At 41.0% G+C, this 25,063-nt stretch overlaps 1 protein-coding gene across 5 annotated transcripts in view; it reads left to right on the top strand.

Annotated features, from left to right (window-relative positions):
- ULK4 (unc-51 like kinase 4) overlaps nucleotides 1–25,063 on the top strand; it is a 488,957-nt gene that overhangs the window by 265,053 nt on the left and 198,841 nt on the right. Inside the window, exon 32 of one of the 5 annotated variants that reach the window (XM_072153428.1) lies at nucleotides 22,103–22,129. The exons of the other annotated variants lie outside the window; for them this stretch is intronic. Within the exon in view, the coding sequence (XP_072009529.1) occupies nucleotides 22,103–22,114 (12 nt within the window). The 3' untranslated portion in view covers nucleotides 22,115–22,129. Of the gene's footprint in view, nucleotides 1–22,102; nucleotides 22,130–25,063 lie in introns of those variants that run through there. 5 annotated transcript variants of the gene reach the window in all.

The following is a 25,063-nucleotide window of genomic DNA, read 5'->3' as shown; positions in this document are numbered from 1 at the left end:
AGCAGTGGGTGCACTAAATCCCACACTATCTTCCCTGTAACACCCAGGAAGGGGGGGCATTCTGGGGGCACTATAGTGGAGTCCTTCCCTTCATATACCCTGAACTTGTATGTGTACCCTGATGAACTTTCGCACAGCTTATACATTTTCACACCATATCTTGCCCTCTTATTGGGCAGGTACTGGCGGAATTGAAGTCTCCCTTTGAATTGTACCAGGGACTCGTCTATGCTCACATGTTTGGCGGGAGTATATGCCTGGGCAAACTTGGCACTAAAATGATCTAATATGGGCCTGACCTTAAATAACCGATCATAACTGGGGTCACCTCTGGGTGGGCACTGTGTGTTGTCAGTGTAGTGCAAAAACTTATGGATGGCTTCAAAGCGCATCCTGCTCATTGCCATGCGGAACATGGGGGTGTGGTACAGTATGTCTGTGCTCCAGTAGTCCCTGATTGAAGGCTTCTTTACTATCCCCATAAGGAGTATTATGCCCCAATACTTGTGCATCTCTGCTGCAGTGACAGGGGTCCACCTGTAGGGTTGTGCATAAAAGGACGTGGGGTTTTGGGCAATATGTTGTGCAGCGTAGAGATTTGTCTGAAATATAATAATATTTAGCAGCTCCTCATCAAAAAAAAACTTAAAAAAGTCTACAGCTCTGAGCCCTGTCGTGTCAAAGTTAATGCCAGGATGGCCCAAAAAGTCAGGGACCTGAGGGGTATAATTATCTGGGGCTACCCATGTGGGGTCAGTGGAAGCCCCAGACGCTTCTCCTGCAGAAGTCCCAGAAACTTCTCCTGCAGAAGTCCCAGGCACTTCTCCTGCAGAAGTCCCAGGCACTTCTCCTGCAGAAGTCCCAGGCACTTCTCCTGCAGAAGTCCCAGGCACTTCTCCTGCAGAAGTCCCAGGCACTTCAATTGCAGAAGTCCCTGGAACCCTACGGCGCCTTCTTGGGGGTCCTTCCAGGTCACTGGAAGATGAGCAGGAGGATGATGATAGGTAAAAGGGACCATCATCCCCACTAGCTGACTCGGTGTCAGAGGCAAGCATGTTATATGCCTCCAACACGGTGTACGTCTTCTGAGACATTGCACACAAAAAAAAATAGAGAACAAGAAAAATTAGATAATGTGCACCAAACTACACGGATAAACCGTCTAGCAGGCACACAAAAAAAAAAAATAATGCACACCAAACTACACGGACAAGCCGCACAGATGGCACACACAAAAAATAATGTGCACTAAACTACACGGACAAGCCGCACAGATAGCACACAAAAAAAAAAAGATAATGCGCACCAAACTACACGGACAAGCCGCACAGATGGCACACACAAAAAATAATGTGCACTAAACTACACGGACAAGCCGCACAGATAGCACACAAAAAAAAAAAGATAATGCGCACCAAACTACACGGACAAGCCGCACAGATGGCACACACAAAAAATAATGTGCACTAACCTACACGGACAAGCCGCACAGATAGCACACAAAAAAAAAAGATAATGCACACCAAGCCACACGGACCAGCCGCACAGATGGCACACAAAAAATAATGCGCACTAAACTACACGGACAAGCCGCACAGATAGCACACAAAAAAAATAATGCGCACTAAACTACACGGACAAGCCGCACAGATAGCACACAAAAAAAAAGGTAATGCACACCAAACTACACGGACAAGCCGCACAGATGGCACACACAAAAAATAATGCGCACTAAACTACACGGACAAGCCGCACAGATAGCACACAAAAAAAATAATGCGCACTAAACTACACGGACAAGCCGCACAGATAGCACACAAAAAAAAAAGATAATGCACACCAAGCCACACGGACCAGCCGCACAGATGGCACACACAAAAAATAGCTAAGTACGGGTACACCTACGGCGTTCTGGAAAAATATATTACCAGGCACCGAAAAAAAACCTATGTGCACCGCGCAAAAAGGCGCTACAAATGCACCTAGCTTGCCCTAAGACAAACTAACTACCGCTAAGATTGCTAAAGATTCTGTGCAGCGCTATTCACACGGCGCACTGAAAAGTGCGTCCAGTGCAGAACAACGCTAACACAGCGCACTGAAAAGTGCGTTTGGGTTCAGAAGGGACAGACAGGGAAAAACGGAAGACACGTGGGATCACACAAGGCGATCACACAGGGAACACACAGGACACAGGAAAAAACAGATAGGGATGGGAATTTGTAGGGAACAATAGGGATCAGATAAGGATCAGAACACTATTTATAGTGTAAAAGTGTATTTTGGTGCACACAGTAACGCTCTTTCCTCTCTCCAGCGATACCAAACCAAAATGATGCCGCTGGAGGAAGAGGAAAGTGCTAAAAGCACGTTTTTTAGCCTAAAATCGCTGTAATTGGCCAGTCAGGTTTGACTGGCCAATCACGGCGATCGGCGGGCGGGACCGATTTGATTGGTCGGGTGACGGAGACAGGAACTCCTCCTGCCTCTGTCACCCAAATCTCAGCCCGATGTCACCACGTCTCGCGACGTGGTGACAATTCTAAAATAGTATGCGCTCGCGCAGTAGCTGTACTGCGCTGAGCGCCAATAGTGGGAAGCTGCGCAGTACAGCTACGGCGCGGAGCGCTAAGGGGTTAAAAAAACATCATTCAGCGTATACACACATACATACAGCAAATACACACAGCATATACACACATTTCTAGCAAATACAGACTATAACATGCATACAGCATATACACAAATATACATTTACACATGCACATATATATGCAGCCCAGTAGCTGTAGACCACACATGGGGGAAGTAGACAGCAGGAAGTAGAGATGAGAGTTGTCCTCTCCCCCTCCATTTGTTGTCTGTGCTGCTGGCTCAGCTTTGTGAAGATAAGTACAGGCGGTCCCCTACTTAAGAACACTCGACTTACATACAACCCCTAGTTACAAACGGACCACTGGATATTGGTAATTTATTGTGCTTTAGTCCTAGGCTACAATGATGAGCAGGAACAGTTATCAAATGTGTCTGTAACAAAGCTTTAGTGTTAATCCTGATTCTTATGACAACCCAACATTTTTAAAATCCAATTGTCACAGAGACCAAAAACGTTCTGGCTGGGATTGCAACGATAAAATATACAGTTTCAAATTGAATATAAATTCAACTTAAGAACAAACCTACAGACCCTATTTTGTATATAACCCAGGGACTGCCTGTACACTGATGTATACATATTATTCTGTACAATGTTCAGCATAATATGTATATAATGTTGCACCTCCTCCATTCTTTAACCCCTTAACGCCGAAGCCACTTTTCACCTTCCTGACACGTCCCATTTTTTCAAATATGACATGTATAAGTGGTTATTACTTCGGAAAGCTTTAATATATCCAAGTGGTTTTGAAATTGTTTTCTCGGGACACTTTGTACTTCATGTTAATTGAAAAAAGTTGGGGGTATGTTTTGTGTTTATTTATGAAAAAAACTGATATTTGGTAGAAATGTTGAAAAATTCTCAATTTTCGAAAATTCTAAATGTTCTACTTTTTCCTTACATAATCATAACAACAAAAAAACTTAAAAACTAACATTCACAGAATGACTACTCTATGTGGACTTGTTTTTTTATGCATCCTCTCATTTTTGTAAGATGTTATGGGGCTTTGAACGTTGGGTGCGATTTTTCACATTTTTATAAAAAAAACGCTAATCCTTCTATAGCGGGACCTGCTCAGTCACTTTAAGAGGCCCAAAAAAAAGTTAAACCCCATAAATTATCCCATTACAGAAACTACACCCCTCACCTTGTGTAAAAAAATTTTTTATGAAGTTTGTTAACCTTTTAATTGTTTTACAGGGGTTAAAACAAAATCGGATGCAATTTTGAAATTAACATTTTTTGGCTAAATGAATGTGTTTATCATAAAATGTACAAATTCTCAGTGGAAAAAATATCAAAATGGTCCACAAAGTTTGATCCCCAATCTCTCCTTAGTATAACAATAACCCATATATGGTGGTAACCTGTTGTATGGGCACACGCCAGGGCACTGAAGGGAAGCTGCGCCATTCAGAGCAGATTATGCATTGTCACTTTTTATTGGCTATACAATCTAAATTTTTTTTGTAATTTGGACAAATAACGGTTTATTTTTTGCGACATGAGATGCACTTTACAAATACTTCATTTTAGTGGTTCATTAGCTTATTGATGATATTTTATTAACTCTTGAATGTATAGAGGAAAAGAAAATTGTCAATTTTGGTTTCTTTTTTTTGTATATTTTTGGGGTCGCACACCATACACTAAAAATACCAAATTATCTCATTTATATAGTTTTTAAAATATATTTTTACTATTTTACTGGATATTTTTTGGTTGACAGAGCTGGTTTAGGTCTTATTTTTTACGTGTTGAGTTGTCCTTTTCAGTGGTACCCTTTTGGCGCACATAATTTTTTTAAATCACTTTTTGGAACATTTTTGTGAAGGGATTTTATGAATAATTAACATTTTTGGCGGGTTTTTCGGGTTTTGTTTTTACGGCGTTCACTGAGCAGGTCCAATAATGTTTTGTTTTTGAGTTATAGTACGGATTTTTACGGACGTGGCAATACCAAATATGTGGGGCTTTCTGGTGATGTAATTTTTTTTTTTACTTTATTAGACGTGTATTGGGAATGTTTGTGTTCAGGGGACTTTTACTTTTTTTAATTAATTATTTTTATTAGAAAAACATAATTAAGTGTTTTTAACTTTTATTTTTTACTTTTAACAGATTGGCTTGAACAAGCGATGCTCTGATCGCTTGTTCAAGCCTTCGTTCATATAACACAGTGTAATACATGCTGCGCATTCTCAGTGTGTTACAGCCAGGTCCTGCTAGGAGGCATGACCCGGCACCGAGAGACAGATCGCGCAGCCCCGGAGTCTGCCTGTGCCCTGGGGCTGCGCGATCTGTCTCTCGGTGCCGGGTCATGCCTCCTAGCAGGAGATCGGAGCAGTGGACCCCCCCCCCCCAGTAAGGGGGATCCGATTCCCATTAAATATCCCGCACACGCCGTGGTCATGTGTGACCGCGGCATGTAAGGGGTTAACACCTGCGATTGGAGGAATCTCCGATCGCGGGTGTTGGAGGCGGATGCCGGCTATAATATACTGCCGACCCCCACAGCTTCTGGCACTGGCTCCGTTCAGGAGCCAGAAACTTGACGTGATAGCACTGCAAAATGCAGGAACGCACCTCCCGCAGTACTATTACGTCAAATGTCGGGAAGGTGTTAATGTCTGTGGTCTGGTCGCTGGGCCCCATGACACTGCAGGCCCTGTTGCAGCTTCTTTGCTACACCTGTAACGCCCCTGTGTTAGCCCTTTATGATAACAAAGTACGGTATTATCTAATATTAACAATGTGTGGAAATTGTTAGAAAATTGGAATACTAAAGTAATACTTTAAAATTATTAATCAATGTATGGGACTCCTCCAGGCCTCGAATGTCACATAATATTCTCACCAGACCCAAAGAACTTGGTGGAGCAGGCTTGCCCGACATGGGCTTATACTATGAAGCCTCTATACTAGCGTGCGTAGTGGACGCAGTGTTAAGTTCACCCTCTAAGTTGTGGGCGATGTTAGAAGCCTCCTTGAATTCGACACCTCTGGGAGTGTCCTTATGGCTCCCTGCCACAGATCGTGGTGCACCCCTGATCCGCACACCCCTATATAAAACGCTCATTGGTATCTGGGATATAATGAGGAAACGTCACTATTTGACGTCCATACCTGGCGCTATGTCACCAATATTCTTAGACCCTAGATGCCCCTTGAGGGACATGACCCCGGAATTGTTTGGACTCCCTCCAAACACGGTGGTGCAAATAAGACATGCCTTGGTAGATAGGGATGTGCACTCCCTGGACGGATGGTTCCCCACAGACATGAGGGGTAGTAGGTGGTTTATGGCTAAACAGTTGAGTAGTTTTATCCAGTCACTAGGACCTACACAATCGCTTATGCGGGAAATGACATTTATAGAGCGTATTTTCACAAACAAAACCGCTCCTAGGCATTTGATCTCTACAGGGGTCCAGGATCTGTGGAAGGGGGTTTTCACTTTATACAACAAGCTATGGTTAGATACTATTACACCACTTCCAGAGCTTGGGCTGTTGTCTATGATCCCTGGCTCAATTTCAGCGGCGAAGAAAGGCTTTCTGAGACACTGCATTGCTGCCACTCGTCAAATAATTCCCAGGCTCTGGAAGTCCAGTGTGTGCCCATCGAGAGCCCAGTGGGCAGAGGCCCTGAATAATATAATGAGGATGGAAGAAATGAGAGCTATAGAGGGACTGACGGACTCACAGTTCGATAAATATACTAAGGTTTGGTCCCCTTGGATAGATTTCCGCAGTTCAACGGAATTTGCTTCTTGGATAGAGGGGATATAGTTTGGATAGGAGATATTATAGGACCAGGTGGATGATTCCTCGCATCCCTTACCTACCCCCCCTCCCCCCTTTTCTTTTCTCTTTCTTTCTTCCCCTATTGTGCTCCCTCCCTCTTTCCCTTCCCTCACTCCTAATGTGGTTCCCGATATGTGTTCGCGTTATGTGTTTAGTGTTGTTAATCTTCTAGTTCTGTTAATCAAGTTATGGTCCTTTACGACTTCTTTCTCTACATCTTAATATAGAGGTGGCCTTTATTACAGTAATAATATTATGCTTCATGAAGCAGCTATTCATATTCTTCTTAGTTGTACATCCGGATGTATGACATTTGCTTTATATACTAAGATATGCATATTGATGTAGTTTGCTTCTGTTCCAATAAATCTACTTTGAACGTTGTTATTTGCTATTTTCAATAAAAGTTTATTGAACACAAAATTATTAATCAATGAAATATTGTAAATACAAGCAGTCCCCAGGTTACGTACAAGATAGGTTCCATAGGTTTGTACTTGAATTTGTATGTAAGTCGAAACTGTATATTTTATAATTGTAACTCCAAACAAAATTTTTTTTGCCTCAGTGACATATGGGGGCTTATTTACTAAGGGTCCGCGGATCGCATTTCCGTCGGTCTTTTGGTACTCGGGATTTGTGCGGCTGTGACAGATATTAAGAAGGGGATTTTGGCGCAGCGGCTCCGGCTTTCATGCAATAGAAATGGGGGGATGGGCCGTCGGATCGATGATCCGACTGATTCGGACTGTGCGTGGAATTTAACCCCTTCCCGCCGATGCCCTTTTTTGTTTTTGCGTTTTCATTTTTCACTCCCCACCTTCAAAAATCACATTTTTATTTTTCCATGTACAGAGCTGTGTTATGGCTTATTTTCTGCGTAAAAAATTAGAAAGAAGCGGTACTTGCTGTATCATTATTCCTCTTTTCTAATATATATCATTTGATCAGGCCTGCAGCCTCTTTGGATTCTGGCAATCACGTGACTGAACAAGTTATTGTTGTGGTATCAATAATGACATGCTACTACTGGGGCTATCTAGAACCAGTACAGCCCAAATAATGAATATTTACCTGCTTAGTAGGATTGACATCTGACAATTGCCCCAAATTCAGTCAGAAAGTGACCAAAGATCATGCTATACTTTAAGGCTACATTCACACACATGTATGGGGGACATATCTACGGCCGATATACGTCCCCCATACACTTCTATAGGCTCACAGCCCTGTACGGGAGCAGTACGGTGCAGCACACGTGCGGCACCATACCGCTCCGTAGCCCGGGAAAAGAGAGGACATGTCCTATCTTTTCCCGTGATACGGCGCCGTGCGCTGTATCTTCCTATGGAGGGGGGCGGGGGTGAGCAGCACTCATCCCCTGCTCCTCTCTGCAGCGCCAGTGTACGGTGCTACGGTACTGCGGGCATACATCGTGTGAATGTAGCCTAACATAGTTTATTACATACCATGGCCAAATAATACTGTCATATAATGACTGAACAAAGCTCCCATACAATAACCCAAAAAAACACCTACTGTAACTAGCCTGAAAATACTGTTCAGATATAGCCAGAGTAACAGCCTTTTAAAGAATTGCCGTGACTGGCAGGTATCATAATCTGCAATGGTAGTCATTGACTGACTCTCTTTTCCATCTAACTGATATCAATCCATGGTCACCAGATTTTTCTTATCCAGTTGTATCACTACATGCAGTCCCCGGGTTACATACAAGATAGGTTCTGTAAGTTTGTTCTTAAGTTGAAGTTGAACTGTATACTTTATTATTGTAACTCCGGTCAAAATTTTTTTGGTCTCTGTGGGAATTGGATTTTAAAAATATTGGGTTGTCATAAGAACCAAGATTAACAATAAATCTTTATAACAGCTGCTCATTGTAGTCTAGGGCTAAAGTATAGTAAATTACCCATATCCAGAGGTCTGTTTGTAACTAGGGGTCCTCTGTAAGTCAGGTGTTCTTAAGTAGGGGACCGCCTGTATTGTGCCTGCTGCCTTAAAAGAAAAGTGTCAGCCTAAACTGACCAAATAAACCTTTACCATAATTTTGTCAGGTAGCTTAACACCACCCTGATCATGTTTCCAGCTCAGAAGCAACATCCAGAAAATTACCTTGGAAGTGAGATATAAATTGGTTGCATAAAGTCAAGTGGGTACATAGTACCAGTAACAATGTAAAGGACCTTAAAGTTAAACTATAAAAAGCAGCAAGAAGTTGAAAGACATATCCTTCAACTTAGACCATGATGCTGATTGCTAGAAATTCTCCTGATACTGACAGATGGTGTTGTGAATCAAGAAGTCCCAGCATGGCTGGATATAATTAGGCAATCCGTATTTATGGTAATCAGTAATATCATTGGGAGCAGAAGAGATGAGGGTGACATATTTGCTAGATGCAGTGAAAAGCTAGTCATTTGACAATATTTAGTACTGCTTATGGTCCTGTTGTTTAAGATATACATATCCTATAAGGAAACCTTTCTTAAGACATCTTACCAGTCATATTAATTCATTCAACTAATAGGATAAAATTCTCCGTGAAAATAACACACTAAGAAGGGATTGTTGGAATCAAATGAAAAGTTTCTGTCTCAATGTAGATATTATATATTTCCACAATATTGGAGTGAAAGGAAAAATATATTGGGAAAAACTGTACAATTGAAAGGAGGCTCTAATATCCGGTTGTGCCTTGGGTACATGATGAGTTATGGTTGAGTATGGAGACATATCTAGTTCCCTGAAGGACATATGTTGCAGCTGCCCCTAAAGCTTTGGTACTATACACTTATAAATTACCAAATTCTACATTCTATGAGTTGGTCCCATAAATGGTGGAGTGCCAATAAATTTGCTGACTATACCGGCCAATGAGTGTTGTGAGCAAATATTATCCTGCCATCAGAGTGATGATGTAGCAATGTAGTGAAGATGTAGCAATATTAACTGGTTGTCAGTGGCATAACATGGTATGGGTGCCCTCACTTCCTTTTTTGTGCTAAGTGCTTGGAAATGGTCCAAACAGAGATGTCTGTGTGTATTGTGGTGTCAACTGTGTCTGGATCATGAACAAAAGAAAAATTAGGAGCTGTTTGTGTCACTGGATCAAACTTTCGTCTCTACTATTTGTGTCTGGGTCGTAGAAAACCTGTATGCACTGTGCTCATGCACTTATGTATATACCTATTCCACCAGCTAGGTCAGAATAGTCTCGAGAATGAGCAATTCATGAAAACCACTAACCTGCTTCTCTTAATGGTAATGATGCACCCCTGCCCACACACAGATAGATACACTTCTCGCAGTCAATGATCTCTTACCAAGAGACACTAGCAAGCAACATCCTCTGAGAACCTTTTTACTCCCTTTTGTAACAAGACCTGATGTCATTTCCATTTGGGTGCCTCGTATCATTTTTCCATGGGTGTATATGCCATGTTTATGTATCCTGTTTTTTTATACTCATGTATCTATAAACTATAGGGATGCTGTCTAGATTGGCTAATCACTCTTGTAGGGTTTAGCCTTTGACACTAATATATATTCTGCATACTAATAGATTATGTTTATTCAGTGACTCTGTAATAATATGGCTCCATTTATAGCAGAAAAGGTAGAATTTTGGAGCAAGGTAGTCACTTGTTACTTTCCTGTTCTTGACAGTTTCTTATTCCTCTTTATATTTATTTATTTAGTTGCTATCCTTTAAATTCAGTACACGCTGTCCTGGCTGCTCGCATCTGGATGGCATAGCAGCAGCATAATGCTAAAAGCAAAAAGGCTTGCAGTTTTGATCGATAACAACAGAGCCTGGAAAAACACTGGAGGCCTGAATAAGATTCTCTTTCTTTCAACAGCACAAATAAAATGATGCACAAAATGGGAGCCTAATGCAGTCCATTTAATGCAAAGCTCTCTAGGGAATGGACTCGAGATTAGACCTGCTGCCCTTCTTATTAAGACCCCTAGTGCTCTGGATGCTTACTGGACGAACAGCATCTCCATATCAGACACCTGGTTTCCAGTGAGTGAAATTCTAATTATGTCTTAAAGATCTTGGTGACAATCTCAGAAGCCGCGTTTTCATCATTTTTAAATTATTACCTAGGTCACTGTGGGATTGGCTAGATGATAGTGACCTGTGGCCACCCATTAATCTCACGGGATTTCATTGTGGAAAAATTAGACTTGTTTATTATTGCGAGTAAAATTGCTTCGGTAGGTTGCTTCAATAGACATAAGGCAAATTATAGGAAATAATGTAGGAAAATGGAGCCAGAGTGTGCTTAATGGCACATGATTATATTTAATTTTCTGGCTATTTCAGTCATTATGGCTGCATTATCCTCACTGATACCTAATTTAAGCCTTCTGCCAATGAGTTTTGTTAGCTCACTTCCCTGGAAGATGCATTGAAGCATTAATAGTCTGTCATTACAGTTCATGTTTAGTCAAAATTATACTAACGCTTAATAATTTTTGCCAACTTTCGTGTCCCATTTATTTGTTCTCAACTTTGCAGATCGAAATGTTAAATAATTGCTATAAAGCTCTATTTATTGTCCATTAGATACCTAATAATAAAAATGTACCTTTTCTGTAAACCCACATAAAAATGACTAGAGAAGCAGACAGATTGTGTAACTGACAACTAATAGAACGCTCTGAAAATATAGATAATGTGTAATATTGAATGTTTATTGTATACAGTGGAGCAACTACTTGTGCCTTAAGTTAATGTTCTCAAAGATGTTGCCTGTCAGTTTGGAGGGAAAAAATACTCTGGAATTCTAGCTACCATTCTATGAATGAAGATCAGGTTACACCTTGTACTCCACTTATGACTTACTGTGGGTATGGAATGTATTCAGACCCCTTAAAATTTGTTTAATTGCAGCCAATTGGTTGGATCAAAATGTTTTTTTTTTTGCTCAATAATGTACACTCTACACCTCATCTTGACAAAAAAAATAGGAATGTAAATATGTCTGAAATATAACATGTTCATAATTATTCAGACCCTTTGCTCAGTATTGAGTAGAATCACCTTTTCAGCTAGTGCAGACATGAGTCTTCTTGGGAATGATAAAACAAGTTCTTTATACCTGGATTTGGGCATCCTCTCCAGTTCCCTCCGGTTGGATGGTGAACATTGGTGAACAGCCATCTTAGGTCTGGTCTCTGGCTAGGCCAGTCGGGAATGGTCACAGAATTGTTCTAAAGGCACTGCTGTGATATTTTAGCTGTGTGCTTAGTGTCACTGTCTTGTTGGAAGTTGGAAGCCCAGTCTGAGGTCTAGAGCAGTGGTTTTCATCCAAGATATCTCGTACTTGGCCGCATTCATCTTCTTTTCAACCAGTCACCCTGTTCCTGCCCCTGAAAAACACTGCATAGCATGATGCTGCCACCACCATGTTTCACTGTTTCATGTTTCACGGATTATATTTGGCAAGTGATGAGCTGTGCCTGGTTTTCTCCACACATACCGCCTCCTGTCACCCCTGCTACCTGCAACTGATCCTCAGAAGTTTTCCATTGACTGCCAAGTGGTTCTGGTGAGTGCTGACCCACAGACAGCACCCCTCTCTGCTCCGCTATCTGGGGACTATTCTGCATTACGCAACTGCTGCTACCCCCCAATCCCCATTGTGAAACTGCTGCTAGATCTGCAGCTCCGGGTACCCCAGGTCACCTAGCCCAGCCCTTCTCCCCTCCCCTCCCCTCCCTGCCCTGCATTATTTGTTTTACATTGCTTTGAAGCTGTATTTCTAAACTTTACAGACTGTTTCAGAGGGGACATCTGAAGCTGCAGAGAAGCTGGAGCACTTCAAAAGGTGTGAAGCATATGCCTCCTCCTCCTCCAGGCGGCTTGGATTGCTTAAACAGACCTTGGCTCCTAATATAGAAACACAAAAGGTCCTCCTGGTAATTGAGCAGGATGAGGTTAAGGTGGACATTGCAGGATGCCCAACGTACCAGGGAGTGAGTTACTCATGTGGAGTCTCATGTTGGAGACTTTGAAGACCACCAAATCCACTGGCGAATACCCTGCAAGAGGCGACTGCTCAACTGGAGAGGATACTTCAGCACATCGAAGAACAGGAAAACCTCCTATGCAGATGTAACGTCCGTTTTGTGGGTCTGCCTGAGCGCTCAGAGGGTCAAGACCCAGTCACATTTCAGGAAAATCTGCTGATATGTACCTACGGACGTGATAGCTTCTTCTCCTCCTTTGTGGTGGAACTAGCGGACCGCATTCTTCCTAAACCTTCTCCACCCAGTGCTCCACCATGCACATTCATTGCTAAACTCCTCAACTATAGGGATCGAGATTCCATTCTCCATTGTAATCTAAGAGTGGACAATGCAGAGGTTATGGTATTCCCAGGATACTCTTTTGATGTGCAGAAGAAGTGGGCACAGTATGTGCACAATAAAAAATGAGAAAAAGTGAAATACGCCATACTCTACCCTGCTAGGATATGTATTGTGGACGGGCAGCAAACCCAGTTCTTTGATACCCCGGAAGAAGTCTCAATGTGGCTGGGACCAGGGGCCGCTCCCCTCTGCACTCCCCTCAAAGAAGACTGATCCCGTTCTGGTTGGCTGCATACTGCACAGTAGCCCTTTAATGGCTTCACATGGCAGCCTGTATCCTTTAGATGTTTATTTTAAGCAGGGGGTGGGAATCCCCTACCCCACTGAAGCTTGCCTAATACAACATAAGTGCTTATTTGGCCCTACTGCTCAATATACCATTTTGTACTAATATGATACGGCTAATAGAGACCTAACAATTGCCTCTTGGAATGTCAGAGGAATTAATCTTATAATTTGGTGTGCGGCATAGATATGTGTCTTGTTAACTATCTAAATCTTCCCTTAATTAGTGAGAGGCCTCTTATCTCTCCCATTCCATATCTGACAATGCCCCGTTGTGTGTAACGCAGCGCTGGGGAAACATCCTCCCCAACCTCCCTGGAGTCCCAACCCATTTTGGCTTACTATCCTGCCCCCTCCTGTATACGTCTTTGAGCAGTGGTCTTCATTCTTCAACTACCACTGCCTGGAGGGTTGTATCCTGGACTACTGAATGCCTTTAAGACTTTGGTTTGGCCACTGAGACCACGGCTGAACTCGCTCCGTTGCAATTGGAGTTAGCATATGTAGAAGACCCCTCGGAACACCAGAAAGGTTAACCCTTGTCTCATCAGACCAGAGAATCTCATTTCTCATTGTCTGGTAGTTTTTTGGAAACTGTATGTGGGCTTTCATATGTCTTGCACTGAGGAGAGGCTTCCATCGGCCTGTTCTGCCTTAAAGCCCGGACTTGTGGAGGGGTACAGTAATAGAGTTTGTGGAATTTTTTCCCATCTCCCTACTGCATCGCTTGAGTGCAACCACAGTGATCTTGGGGTTCTTCTTTACCTCTCTCATCAAGGCTCTTCTTCCACGATTGCTTAGTTTGGCTGGATGGCCAGATCAAGGAAGAGTTGTGGTCATCCCAAACTTCTTCCATTTAAGCATTATGGAGGCCACTGTGCTCTTGTGAACCTTGAATGCTGCAGAAATTCTTTAGCAACCATGTAAAGATCTGTGCCTTGCCACGATTGTTTCTCTGAGCTCCTTGGACAGTTCCTTAGACCTCATGATTCTCATGTGCTCTGACAAGCACTGTGAGCTATTAGGTCTATAGTCTCTATTGTGTGCCTTTCCTAATCAAGTCAAATCAGTTTATTTAACCCCTTAAGGACACAGCCATTTTGTAGCTTAAAGGGCTATTCCAGGAATCAGCATAATTCATATACAAATGGGTACTCAAAATATAAGCTAATGTGTAATTAGTTATTTAAAATTTTGCTCCCCTTAGCAGAAAATGCTGGTGACATAGACTGTAATGAAGAATTAAAATGCTACTGGCCCTTTAATCAGTCCGTTAATTTCCTCCGCGCGGTCCGTTGCAGAGCATACACAGGACACAAGATGGCCGCTGGTCACATGTCCACATCACATGTCCTGCACCTGCCTGGGCAGGTCTTGTGATCACCACTACGTTTGGCTGTAGGTGGTTGGTTGCAGTGCATCCAGTATGGTCTGTGTTTTGGTGATGGCAGTTACATATCATTACTATAGTAACAGTGCAAGAAAACCTGTTACATCATCACTGGGAGCAGAGCATAAGAGGTGGGAGGAGTTACTGAGAACTAAAGGATCATGGAACTTGTAGTTTCCAGTGGTGGCCATCTTGGAGATAACTCCACCTACTTTAGAGAGGCAATACATTTTGTAAATCATAAAATCAAACTATTTAAGCTTCGTTTTGTGACTAATGACATTGAGTATTGTTGTATTCATTTATTTATATCATCATGGGTTTTTGTGTCAGACGATCATATTCCCGGAATACCGCTTTAAGACTCAGTCCCATTTTTTGGATTCTGACCTGCATCTCTTTATATGGTTATAACTTTTGAACACTTTTACTTATCAAAGCGATTCTGAGATTGTTTTTTCCCCACATGTTGTACTTCATTTTGGTGGTAAATTTTGGCTTAAAAGTTTTGCGTTGATTTACAAAAAAAAGAAAAAAAATGATGAATTTTTAGAAAAATTTGCCATTTTCGAAATTCGAAATCACCGCGTTTTCAGGCAGATAGATTTACCACCTAAATAACTTGCCGAATAACATCTCCCATATGTCTACTTTACATTTTCATAATTTTTGAAATGTTTGGATAATTTATTTTGACGTCACGCGGCTTACAAATCGAATAGCGATTTTCAGTATTTTCAGAATTGACTATTTTGGGGATAAATACTGTTTGAAATTAAATTTTACATATTTAGCATTAAAAACACCCGATATAACCCACTCATTTTCAAATCTGCACCCCTCAAGCTATCAGAAACAGCATTTACGAAGATTGTTAACCCCTTGAGATTTTCATAGTAATTGAATCAAAATGGCGGTGAAATTTAGAAAATTTTGTCGGTTATACATTCATATACATAGCCCTAAAATTTACACATTTCCAAAAGATAAAAAGAGAAAACCCACCATAAAATTTGTTCTACAATTTCTCCTGAGTGCAGTGACCCCCCACATGTAGACATTACTTGTGTTATGGGGGCACAGCGAGGCGCAGAAGGGAAGGAGCACCCTGCAGCTGCCAGGATTTTAGTTTTCTTGTTGCCCCCTTTTGAAGGCTATAAAATTTTTGCTTTTCCGTTATTGGGGCCATGTGACGGCATTTTTTTTGCGGGATGAAATGCTCTTTCCAGTGTTACCATATTGGGGTTGGTATCACCTATTGTTGAAAATTTAGGAACTTTTTTTGAGGTCATGAGTAGAAAAGCATCAATTCTACACTGGATTTTTAACTTTTTTTTTTCGTGTTCACCGTATAGCCTAATCATCATGTTATCTTTATTCTTTGGGTCGATACGATTACGGGGATACCAGACATGAATATTTTTTTTTACTAAATTTGCCAAATAAAACCCTGATGTGGGGAAAAATCTATCATTTTTGCATCGCCGTCTTCCAAGTGGCATAACATTAAGTTTTTGGCTACAGAGCTGGTTGATGGCTTGTTTTTTGCCGGACATGTTGTACTTTGCAACAGTATCATTCTACGGTGTTCATCATATGGGTTCAATAGTTATTTAGTTTTATTCAATGGATTGTTACGGATGCGGTGATACTATATATGTGGGGTTTGTGTTATGATTTAAACTTTTTTTAGTATTATATGTCTCTTTATATGTTTTGGGGCTTATGGGCATTTTTAGTGATTTATAAAGTTATTTTTTATTGAAAAACATTTTTTTTTTTTTTTTACTTGATCCACCATGGGACATGGACAAGCAATCATCTCATTGCTTGTTCATGATAATACTCTGCAATACTGATGTATGGCAGCGTATTAGCAGTGTCAGCCTATGCAGATGCATAGGCTGACACTTTGCCTTTAAGATGATGTCACAGATGCCATCTGCCGATCGGACCCCAGAGGTGCCATAGCAGCGATCGGCGCCCCCGAAAACGGCGCCGGGGGGGGGGGGGGGGCAATCGTGTGGTAAAGTCCCCCAGAAGGCATTTTAAATGCCATGGTCGCGTTGACCTTGGCATTTAACGGGTTAAACACCCACGATCGGAGCCCACTCGGACCGCGGGTGTTAGCCGGGGATGTCAGCGGTAGATTAGTGCTGACATCCTGCGACCCCCGATGCCGGTTCGGCTCCTGTGCAGAGCTGAAGCGGCATCGTCTCTGCGCAGTATCTGTACTGCGCTGACCCCTATTCGCGGGACTCAGCGCAGTACAGCTACGGCACAGAGCGCTACGGGGTTAAACACAGCTGGACTACAGAGAAGTAGTAGAACCATCTCAAGGAGGATGAGTAAAATGGATAGCACATGAGGTAAAGGGGCAGCAAAGGATCTGAATACTTATGACCATGGGGAATTTTAGTTTTTTCTTGTTTAATAAATTAGCAAAAATATTTACATTTCATTTTTTTTCCTGTAAAGATGGGGTGCAGAGTGTAAATTAATGAGCAAGAAAAAGAACTTTTTTGAGTTTACCAATTGGCTGCAATTGGTAAAATCAAAAAAGTTCCCACTGTATATAAGAGGTGGTGAAAGCACCACTTTCATTTCAGTTATTTTCTAGACCTTTGTTTCTAAACATTACTAAATCAAGTATTCATACAAAGAACAATTGCTGCCCAAATATGGACACCATGAGGATAATGCAAATATCCCATAGAAATATAGGGGCAGGTTTATAAAATGTATTTCAAAGTAAGGCAATGTATAATTATAGTAGACAGTCTTAGTTATCCTGCACACAACTGTGTGCAACCTGCCTATGGTGCATGGGCACAGTTCAGTGAGCACACCTAGTCACACACTGCCCCATGAGCAAGCGGGGTGGCCTCGACTACCTATGGAGAGGTAAGGCTGAGGAGCGCTCACCCCTGATTTTGTACCTTGCCACCTCACTGTGTTTTGAAACTGTTTATTTGACTTTGAAAAATAAAAAAAGAGTATTGGTCTCAGCTCACATGCTTATTCATGCCAACCACTGGCCAGTGCTTGGAGTTCTGTGCCGCGATAGCAATGCAAACAATTTATTTCAAAAATTAGCAGCCTGCCAAAAAGCAGGGATAAGTTAAAACTTTGCTTTATTCCATTTCATTAAAAAATATAAGTGGTATGAGCATGTACATATAAACTGTCGCGTTTTGAACCTGACATGGTTCTTGTACCATTGTTTGACTTTGCCTTCTTGAATTGTGTCTATCTGTTTGTCTCACTGTACTGATCACTTAACCAAGGTAGGGACCATCGCCCAGTTGTCGCTTTGTTACTTAGGACATGGTCAACAAGTTGGCAGAGTAAAAGGTTGTGGGAACCAAAGGACTCACATGTCTTTGGGATACATATACAAAATATAAAAATACCTAAGCATGTCATGCAATCATCTAGGCACATATGTGGCAGTAATAAAGTTACAAACTCACTAATATGTGTGTGTGTTGTGAGAAAGTGAGAGTTGTCGTGTGGGAGAACCGCTATCTATCCTACAGGCAGATAAAAAGTACTTGGTAAAAGCCCTGGATTTGTCCTGGGTTTCTGTATAGCCCACATGTGCGGGTCACAGACTTCGTTAGAGCCTGATTTAGACTGCAGGCCAGAGCAGTAGGTGAGGCACTACCTGGAGAGCTGAAGGCTGGATCGTGTTCACACAGCAAAGGAGTGCCTCCTGATATTCTGCTGGCCAAGAGCGTGTGCCAGGCAGCCAGGTACATGTATAGTTAGGTGCTGTTATTGTATTAGGCAGTGCCTAGCCCGGCAGGGTTTATTTTGTTTGTATGTGCCTAAGCCAAGGCTGAATTTGTGTTTTGACAAAGAAGTGTGAATAAAACACTTGATTTGGACTTTAACTATGCATGTGTCCCTGCATCCTGCACTGCTACAAAGCATCTACCAGAGCAATTCCCCATAGTTTGTGTGTATGTGTATATATAGATATATATATACAAATAAGAAGAAAAAATGGCAGCACTCCAATCGTTGCTGGAGGTGGAATAAACACTTTTGTTTGTTCACAACATTGGAGTGCTGCCATTTTTTCTTCTTATTTGGATATCTAACCCACTCAGACTGGTGCGAGTGGAAGGATAGCACCCGCTATATCTTGTTGTTAAGGACTGTGCTGCTGTATATATATATATATATATATATATATATATATATATATATATAGTCCACATCATCACCATATTAAAAAGTCTCAAAAGTAGGGGGGTGCAAGTCTCAAACTCCAGACAGGGAGTTCTAGTGATATGTATTGAAAAATTGAGACCACATATGCCATTCCTTTGAATCGAAAAAAAGGTGATGAGTTTATTCCATGCTCAACGTTTCAGTGCTGAGGAAAGGTGGTTATCCACCATAATGTTGTGCAGGCTTAAGTGATGTTAATGCTTTGCTGGTTATGAGACCTAATGTTTTTGTACACTGTGAGATGGATTAAGGATACGCGGCCACATGCTGTTCTCGGTCTTAAGTGCAGTTGTAAATATATATATTTGAAAATGCCAAAGTACCTTATTATATACCCTTGTGGTAGCATCACTATTTTATTTTGTATTCACTTGCTGTGTCTTTGAGAAATTGTTTGCCTTAATCAGAGTTGTCATTTTTGGGTTAGCAGTACAGATAAGAGCATCGCTAAACAGATTGCTTGTCTTCTTAGACTGTGGGCAAACACACAAAAGAGATGCCCTCTATCCTCCGGGACCTCTGTCCTTGCTGCACAATCCCTCTACATTTCTGACGTGCGAATCCTAGCGATGCACGGCTGATTTTCTCACCACATTATCTGCCTGAAGGCATGGTACTGTAACATCATCCATAAGAAATTGCCAGCCTCATGGGTACAGTTGATAAAGTGATAAACTAATTTAGGCCGTGGCTTTAAACATCACTGAGGTTTCAAAGTTGCCTTTAGCTGTAGAAGAGATATAATGGAGTCTGCACATTACAATAATGAAACTACATGGAATAACAACACATATTTCATGTTGTGTCCTCTATGAACATGTACTTTGATATAGATCTGTGCACATTTCGATGATGCAATTTAATATATAACACACATTGCATTTTGCTGATGGCTAAGGTGTCATTTAATAGAACAGTTTGATATATTTAGATTAGATTCACATTTGAAGACTTATTCAGATTTGCAGCCAGTTGAATTTGCCATTTTTTAAATAATTATGCTTACTATAATAGCGTTCTTACTGTTTTTACAGAGACATGACAATCACATTGATTCTGTTTCTAAACAAATCCAGACAAATCATGATGTGACCCTTTTGACTTTAATGTGGGAATCAAGTTCCTTATATTTCTGGCAGCATAAATATTGTTGTGTACAGGGATTTTCTTGTCAAATGTTTTGAAAACCGTAAACAGATCCTGTCTGCCTCTGGTAGGGTGTAGTAGGAATGCAGTATATTTACAATATACAGAAATAAAGTTGTATAATTAAACATGATCATTAAAGAGGACCTGTGTCAGGATCAGGGGTAGTGGACCCACTGTACCACCACGGACAATGACGTAAGCTGACACCTGGTAGTGGAGTCTAAGTGGAACCCGGTTTTCACTAGAGCCCACCGCAAGGCAGGTTGGACTTGCTGCAGCGTGGTACCACCAGGTCACTCCACAGGTGAGATACAGAGTTGTGAGGCAGAACCCTGGTCGGGGACAGACAGGAGGTTCGAGACAGTCAGCACAGGATCAACGTCATAGGCAGAGCAGGAGATCAGAGCAGGCAGCAAAGGAGCGTAGTCAGGGACAAAACCGGGGTCACAACGGGAATTGTCAACACTAGCACTAGGTGTGGGGAACACAGCTTTCTCTGAGGCACAAGGCACAAAATCCAATCATTGGTGCGCTGGCCCTTTAAATTTCAGACAGCCGTGACGCACGCTAGAGCGAGGAGACCATTGCTGGAGCATGGCAAGGTAAGAGAAGCTGCCAAGCTCCGAGGGCACAGGGAACATGGGTCACAGGGGTACCCATGACAGGTCCTCTTTAACATATTAGGCGTCCCAACATCCCATAAATGGCAGATCAAGCAAAAAGAAAATGTACATTTTCACAATTTCTCTCCTGTTTTCAAAAGATTTTAAAAAAAAATTAAATATATATATTTATTTGGAAAAAGTAAAAGTTTTTGAAGCTAATCAAGTTATGATCTCTTATCAGTATAACAGCACCTAGCAGTAAGGGGTTTGGTTAAAATGCTTGCTACCCAAGTGGTAAATGTCCATTAAGTCTAGACGCCCAATACATATATAGTCTATAGACAGTCAAGAAGAGATTAAATATTCTTGTTTTTATGCTCAATTTATCCTTTTAATGTATTGTAGTTAGGATAACAGTGCAAGTGCAAAGTAAGAATGCTGTAATTTGGGCCATGTCTACAGTAATTTTTATTGATAGTTTGCAGCTCAATGGTTTGAAAATTTATGAAATCTTCTTTAATTTGTTCATAAAATTATGCCCTTTTTTGGAAAATAAAATTCTTCAAAGTCTTTTGGTCACCTCTGAGTTAATGTATTAAACCTAAATTAGTTTGAGCCCTATGTTCCTTGTCTTTTGAACTTAAGATAACCACAGTTTCCTTCGTTAGTGACATAAGCTTGTCTCGTTTTCTTCTCTCGCACATCACTTTTACTATAACTAATCTTGGCATTGTCACCGTCCTTCCTTCTTTTGATATGCCATTACAAAGCCTCTAGATAAATCAAACTTTAGATTAACCTCATCACTTTGATATAAGTATCGGCTCATAAATTGTGTAGTTTTCAAGTTGTTTTTAATGCTGACACATGTGAGTCGAGTCAATGAAGCTTTTCAATATTTTATATTAAAAGATATTGCCTTCATTTTTCACCTGCAGTTTTAAAGGACAGCCCATGAAATTAGCTATTACATTTGGGAAAGAACATTTTAGTACTAAAGGTGCGACACCAGGTCCAATACATGTGATTAATCGTACGGTCCTGATGCCTGCTGATGGTGCAGTACAGAAAGGGCAACTATGATCCATGTTTGATGGTATTGCAATAAAATAAACATCTTTGGGTCTGCCAGCTACGATTTAGCTTTTTATTTTTAAAAGTCACTGGAATACCTTGACCATCTGGACATTTGCCTTACCCTTATATGCCGGTAATTAATATCTACTTCTTTGCATATATTAAAACTGCTTTTGGAAAGTTCAAAATATTGTTTCTTCTGAAACTCCTATACATATTTTGTATTGTCCAAGTCTTGCAGATGTCCCTCCATTTCCTTTGGCAGAACTTAAAACTCTGATAAAAGGATTTAGATTAAAAAAAAATACTTTTGAGTAAAAAAAAAAAAGTAAAAATCTTTGTATTTTAACACTTTAAAAAGGCCTGTCAGCAGAATTGTAGCCCTTACACCTTCTAGTAAAAGGTTAAAAAGTCCTCACCATATCGTCTAAAATTATTTGTCACAGAGATGGTGTACTTTAATTGCAGCCATTTTTCTGATATGCAGATGAGTACATAAGTCAACTTATGAAGAGAAGAGTCAAGTTTTCTCCAAGGCTGCCAGTAAACCCCACCAGCACTGTGACTCTTCGAATCTTGGCCTGAGCAGACAGGAAGTCCTCTCCCTACTCCTCAGAATGCTGTTCCTCTCACTGCATGGTGAATTTTGGAGCCACACTGCAGTAAGCAACATAGACAATGACAGAAATTTTTTTCTGGGGGGGGGGGGGTGATTTTACTGCCGGCAAGAAGCAGATTTAAGCTGAGATGCATGTACTGCACTTTTCAACAAAGGGGACTAAGTGCCTGTGCTGGATGACCGCTTCCCTTTAAGTCAATATACTGTAAAAACAATAGCCCTAAAAATGCCCTCCTTTCAAATCCTCCTGTCACCATTCATGCCCAAAAGAAGGGAATGCTGCATTTTTGCTTAACTGTGGGTAGCACCATAAGTTCTCTAGGGCACAAACCAGCAGCCTGCATTGTAATAGGAACAAGAGTTATCTTACCATTGCATTATGGAAGAATTATTCCCTTTCACCTTCCTCCCTTTTTCTCGTCTTTTTCTTCTTTTATTGCTCCTTTACTTCTAATTCCTTGTGCAACATTCTTACATTTTTTAACAGATCTTATAAAAGAACTATTATATAAAAGAATTTTTTACAAATGCTAAATTGTGGCATCCTTTACCAATTGTCTATTATAGCATTTCTTTATGGAAGCTTTTTATATAGAAATATATAAAAATATACTTTGGATGCTTTGGCATTACTGTGCAGTTTTTTCGTCACAAGAAAAAAAAGTTTTGTACCATGTTAGCCGGATAAAGAAATTCCTGAAGCTTTTGATAGGCCAAATAAAGTAACCTTGATATTGGGCTGACATCCTAGGATGCGCTGTTCCTGTTGCTTGCAAAGTTAGTTTAATGATCTGGGTCTGGTTTTGGAGTCTTAAGTGTTGCAACTTACTTGCGTATTGCAGGCAGGAATTGTAGTCGGTGAAGCCTGAGATTAGCACACTGGAGAAGCTTTGCAGTACAGAGGAGCAGGCAGGTAGCGTAGTCAGGAGGAAGACGGGGTTAGTAGCACAGAAACCCAGTGTCAGTTTTGGGGAAGCAGGCAGGTATTGTAGTCAGGAGGAAACTGATGGTCGTTGCACAATAGCGAAGTCAGTTTCAGGAAAGAAGGAAACAAGCTAGACTACAGGCTAGAAGCACAATAATCTTGCAAGGAGGTGTAAGCAAGGCTAGGTTTAAATAGGAAGTCCAATCAAGGAAGGGGTGGAGCAAAGCCAAGGAAACAGGAACTAGGAACTGGAAGGTCAAGAAGATCTAGGCCAAAGATCAGCACTGGAGCTGTCCAGAGAACTGCATAGCTCAGTTGGTAGAGCGGCAGTTTGGGACAGCGGAGTCCGCTGGTTCAAGTCCTGACAGTTAGATACTTCATGTTGACTTTGAATAAGGGCAATGGATAGCACTGCTTCCAGTGGAGGAGAATGATTTGGAGAGTGTGCTACTGACAGTGTGGTAGGGTTTGGAAATATGCTGGTTCCAATGCCAGGAAGGGTGTATTGAGCGCTAATGCTGTTGCTAGTTGCAAAGCAATGGGGAATGGAATATAGTGGTTATGAGGGAGGGTTGGGTGTGGTAGCTGTTCATTTGCACTTCATTATTTGGATCTTCTGGAGTATTTTTGCTCCACTGTAGTTTTGGTTTGGTACATTTTGGTTTGGATACTTTGTGATACACTTGGCAAGTAGAACCAGACTGAAGGACTTGGACATCCTTTGAGCTTATATTCTGTCATCGGAAGCTAGCCACAAACACAAGATTTTTACGTATAATCAGATTTGCTACTTTGCCACCACACCAACGGATTCCAAAATGGAGACTTCAGGAATAATAATACGACCTTTATGAATTCTGTGACTATGTCTCATCTGTGGTATATTCTAGGTGCAAAACTTCCAAGCAACTTTTTATGTCCCTATACAACCACTATAACTTAGGACATGAAATTCTTATGAATGTCCGTCTTCAATTAACTGACTATTCACCTATACCACAGAACCCCTTAACTTTACAGAATGGTGTATTTCAACTTTACATCACATTTATGATAGATTATGAAAATACCTATAAAAGTAGCCAAACTTGTATGGCAAGTCTAAAGTTAAATTGTACACTCTTAGAATCCACTGTTTTCTTCTTTGGCTTTAAACAGGGCCTAGTCTGTCTCTCTTTGTGAACGGAGTTGACTGAATGACCGTATAAACTGTTGTATATTTTTACGTCTAATCAGATTTGCTACTTTCCTCATATTTCTTTGCAGTGCCCTTGGTGTTTCATGGCTGTCCTTCTTAAACACAGAAGCAATTAGTTTTGAGAAGGCTGATTCTTCAGGGTCCAGTGCTTCCATGCCTTTCATTTGCAAAAGCTGCACATTTTAATGAAGTTGTTTCATCTGTGTTGCCAAACACTAGAATTTTGCTGCTTCAAGTCTAATTATCTCAGTTGGCGATTGCTGTGTTTTATTAAAGCTGTCAAACGTACTGTTCATTAAATGCCCACATTTGCAGCATCTCTCCCACAAATAACATCAACTTGTTCTGCTGATGGATTGAAAGAACATATTTCCTCCTTAATCTTGACAAATCGATTTTACAAGTCATAACACGTTCTCACACTGCTGGACCCCTTGTGGTGAGCAAAGTGTGTTTGTGGCAATCTCAAGGAGCTTATACAATTTACAAATCTATATATACTTTAATGCTTTGGGAACTATAGAAGTTAACTATAGCGATGGAAGACTTAAAGAGAACCTGCCATTTAAATTTAGCCACCCAAAATAAATTCTTAATTAAAAACTGTTTAAAAACATTGTTCTTATCTTTAAATGGTTTCATTCCATGTCTGAAATGTCAAATAAAAAAATCAGTTTGTAAACTGTAAACTCGCCTGATGTGATTC

The sequence above is a fragment of the Engystomops pustulosus genome, chromosome 5, assembly GCF_040894005.1.
Source record: "Engystomops pustulosus chromosome 5, aEngPut4.maternal, whole genome shotgun sequence".
NCBI lineage: Eukaryota > Metazoa > Chordata > Amphibia > Anura > Leptodactylidae > Engystomops > Engystomops pustulosus.
This window is presented reverse-complemented; position numbering and strand designations above follow the sequence as displayed.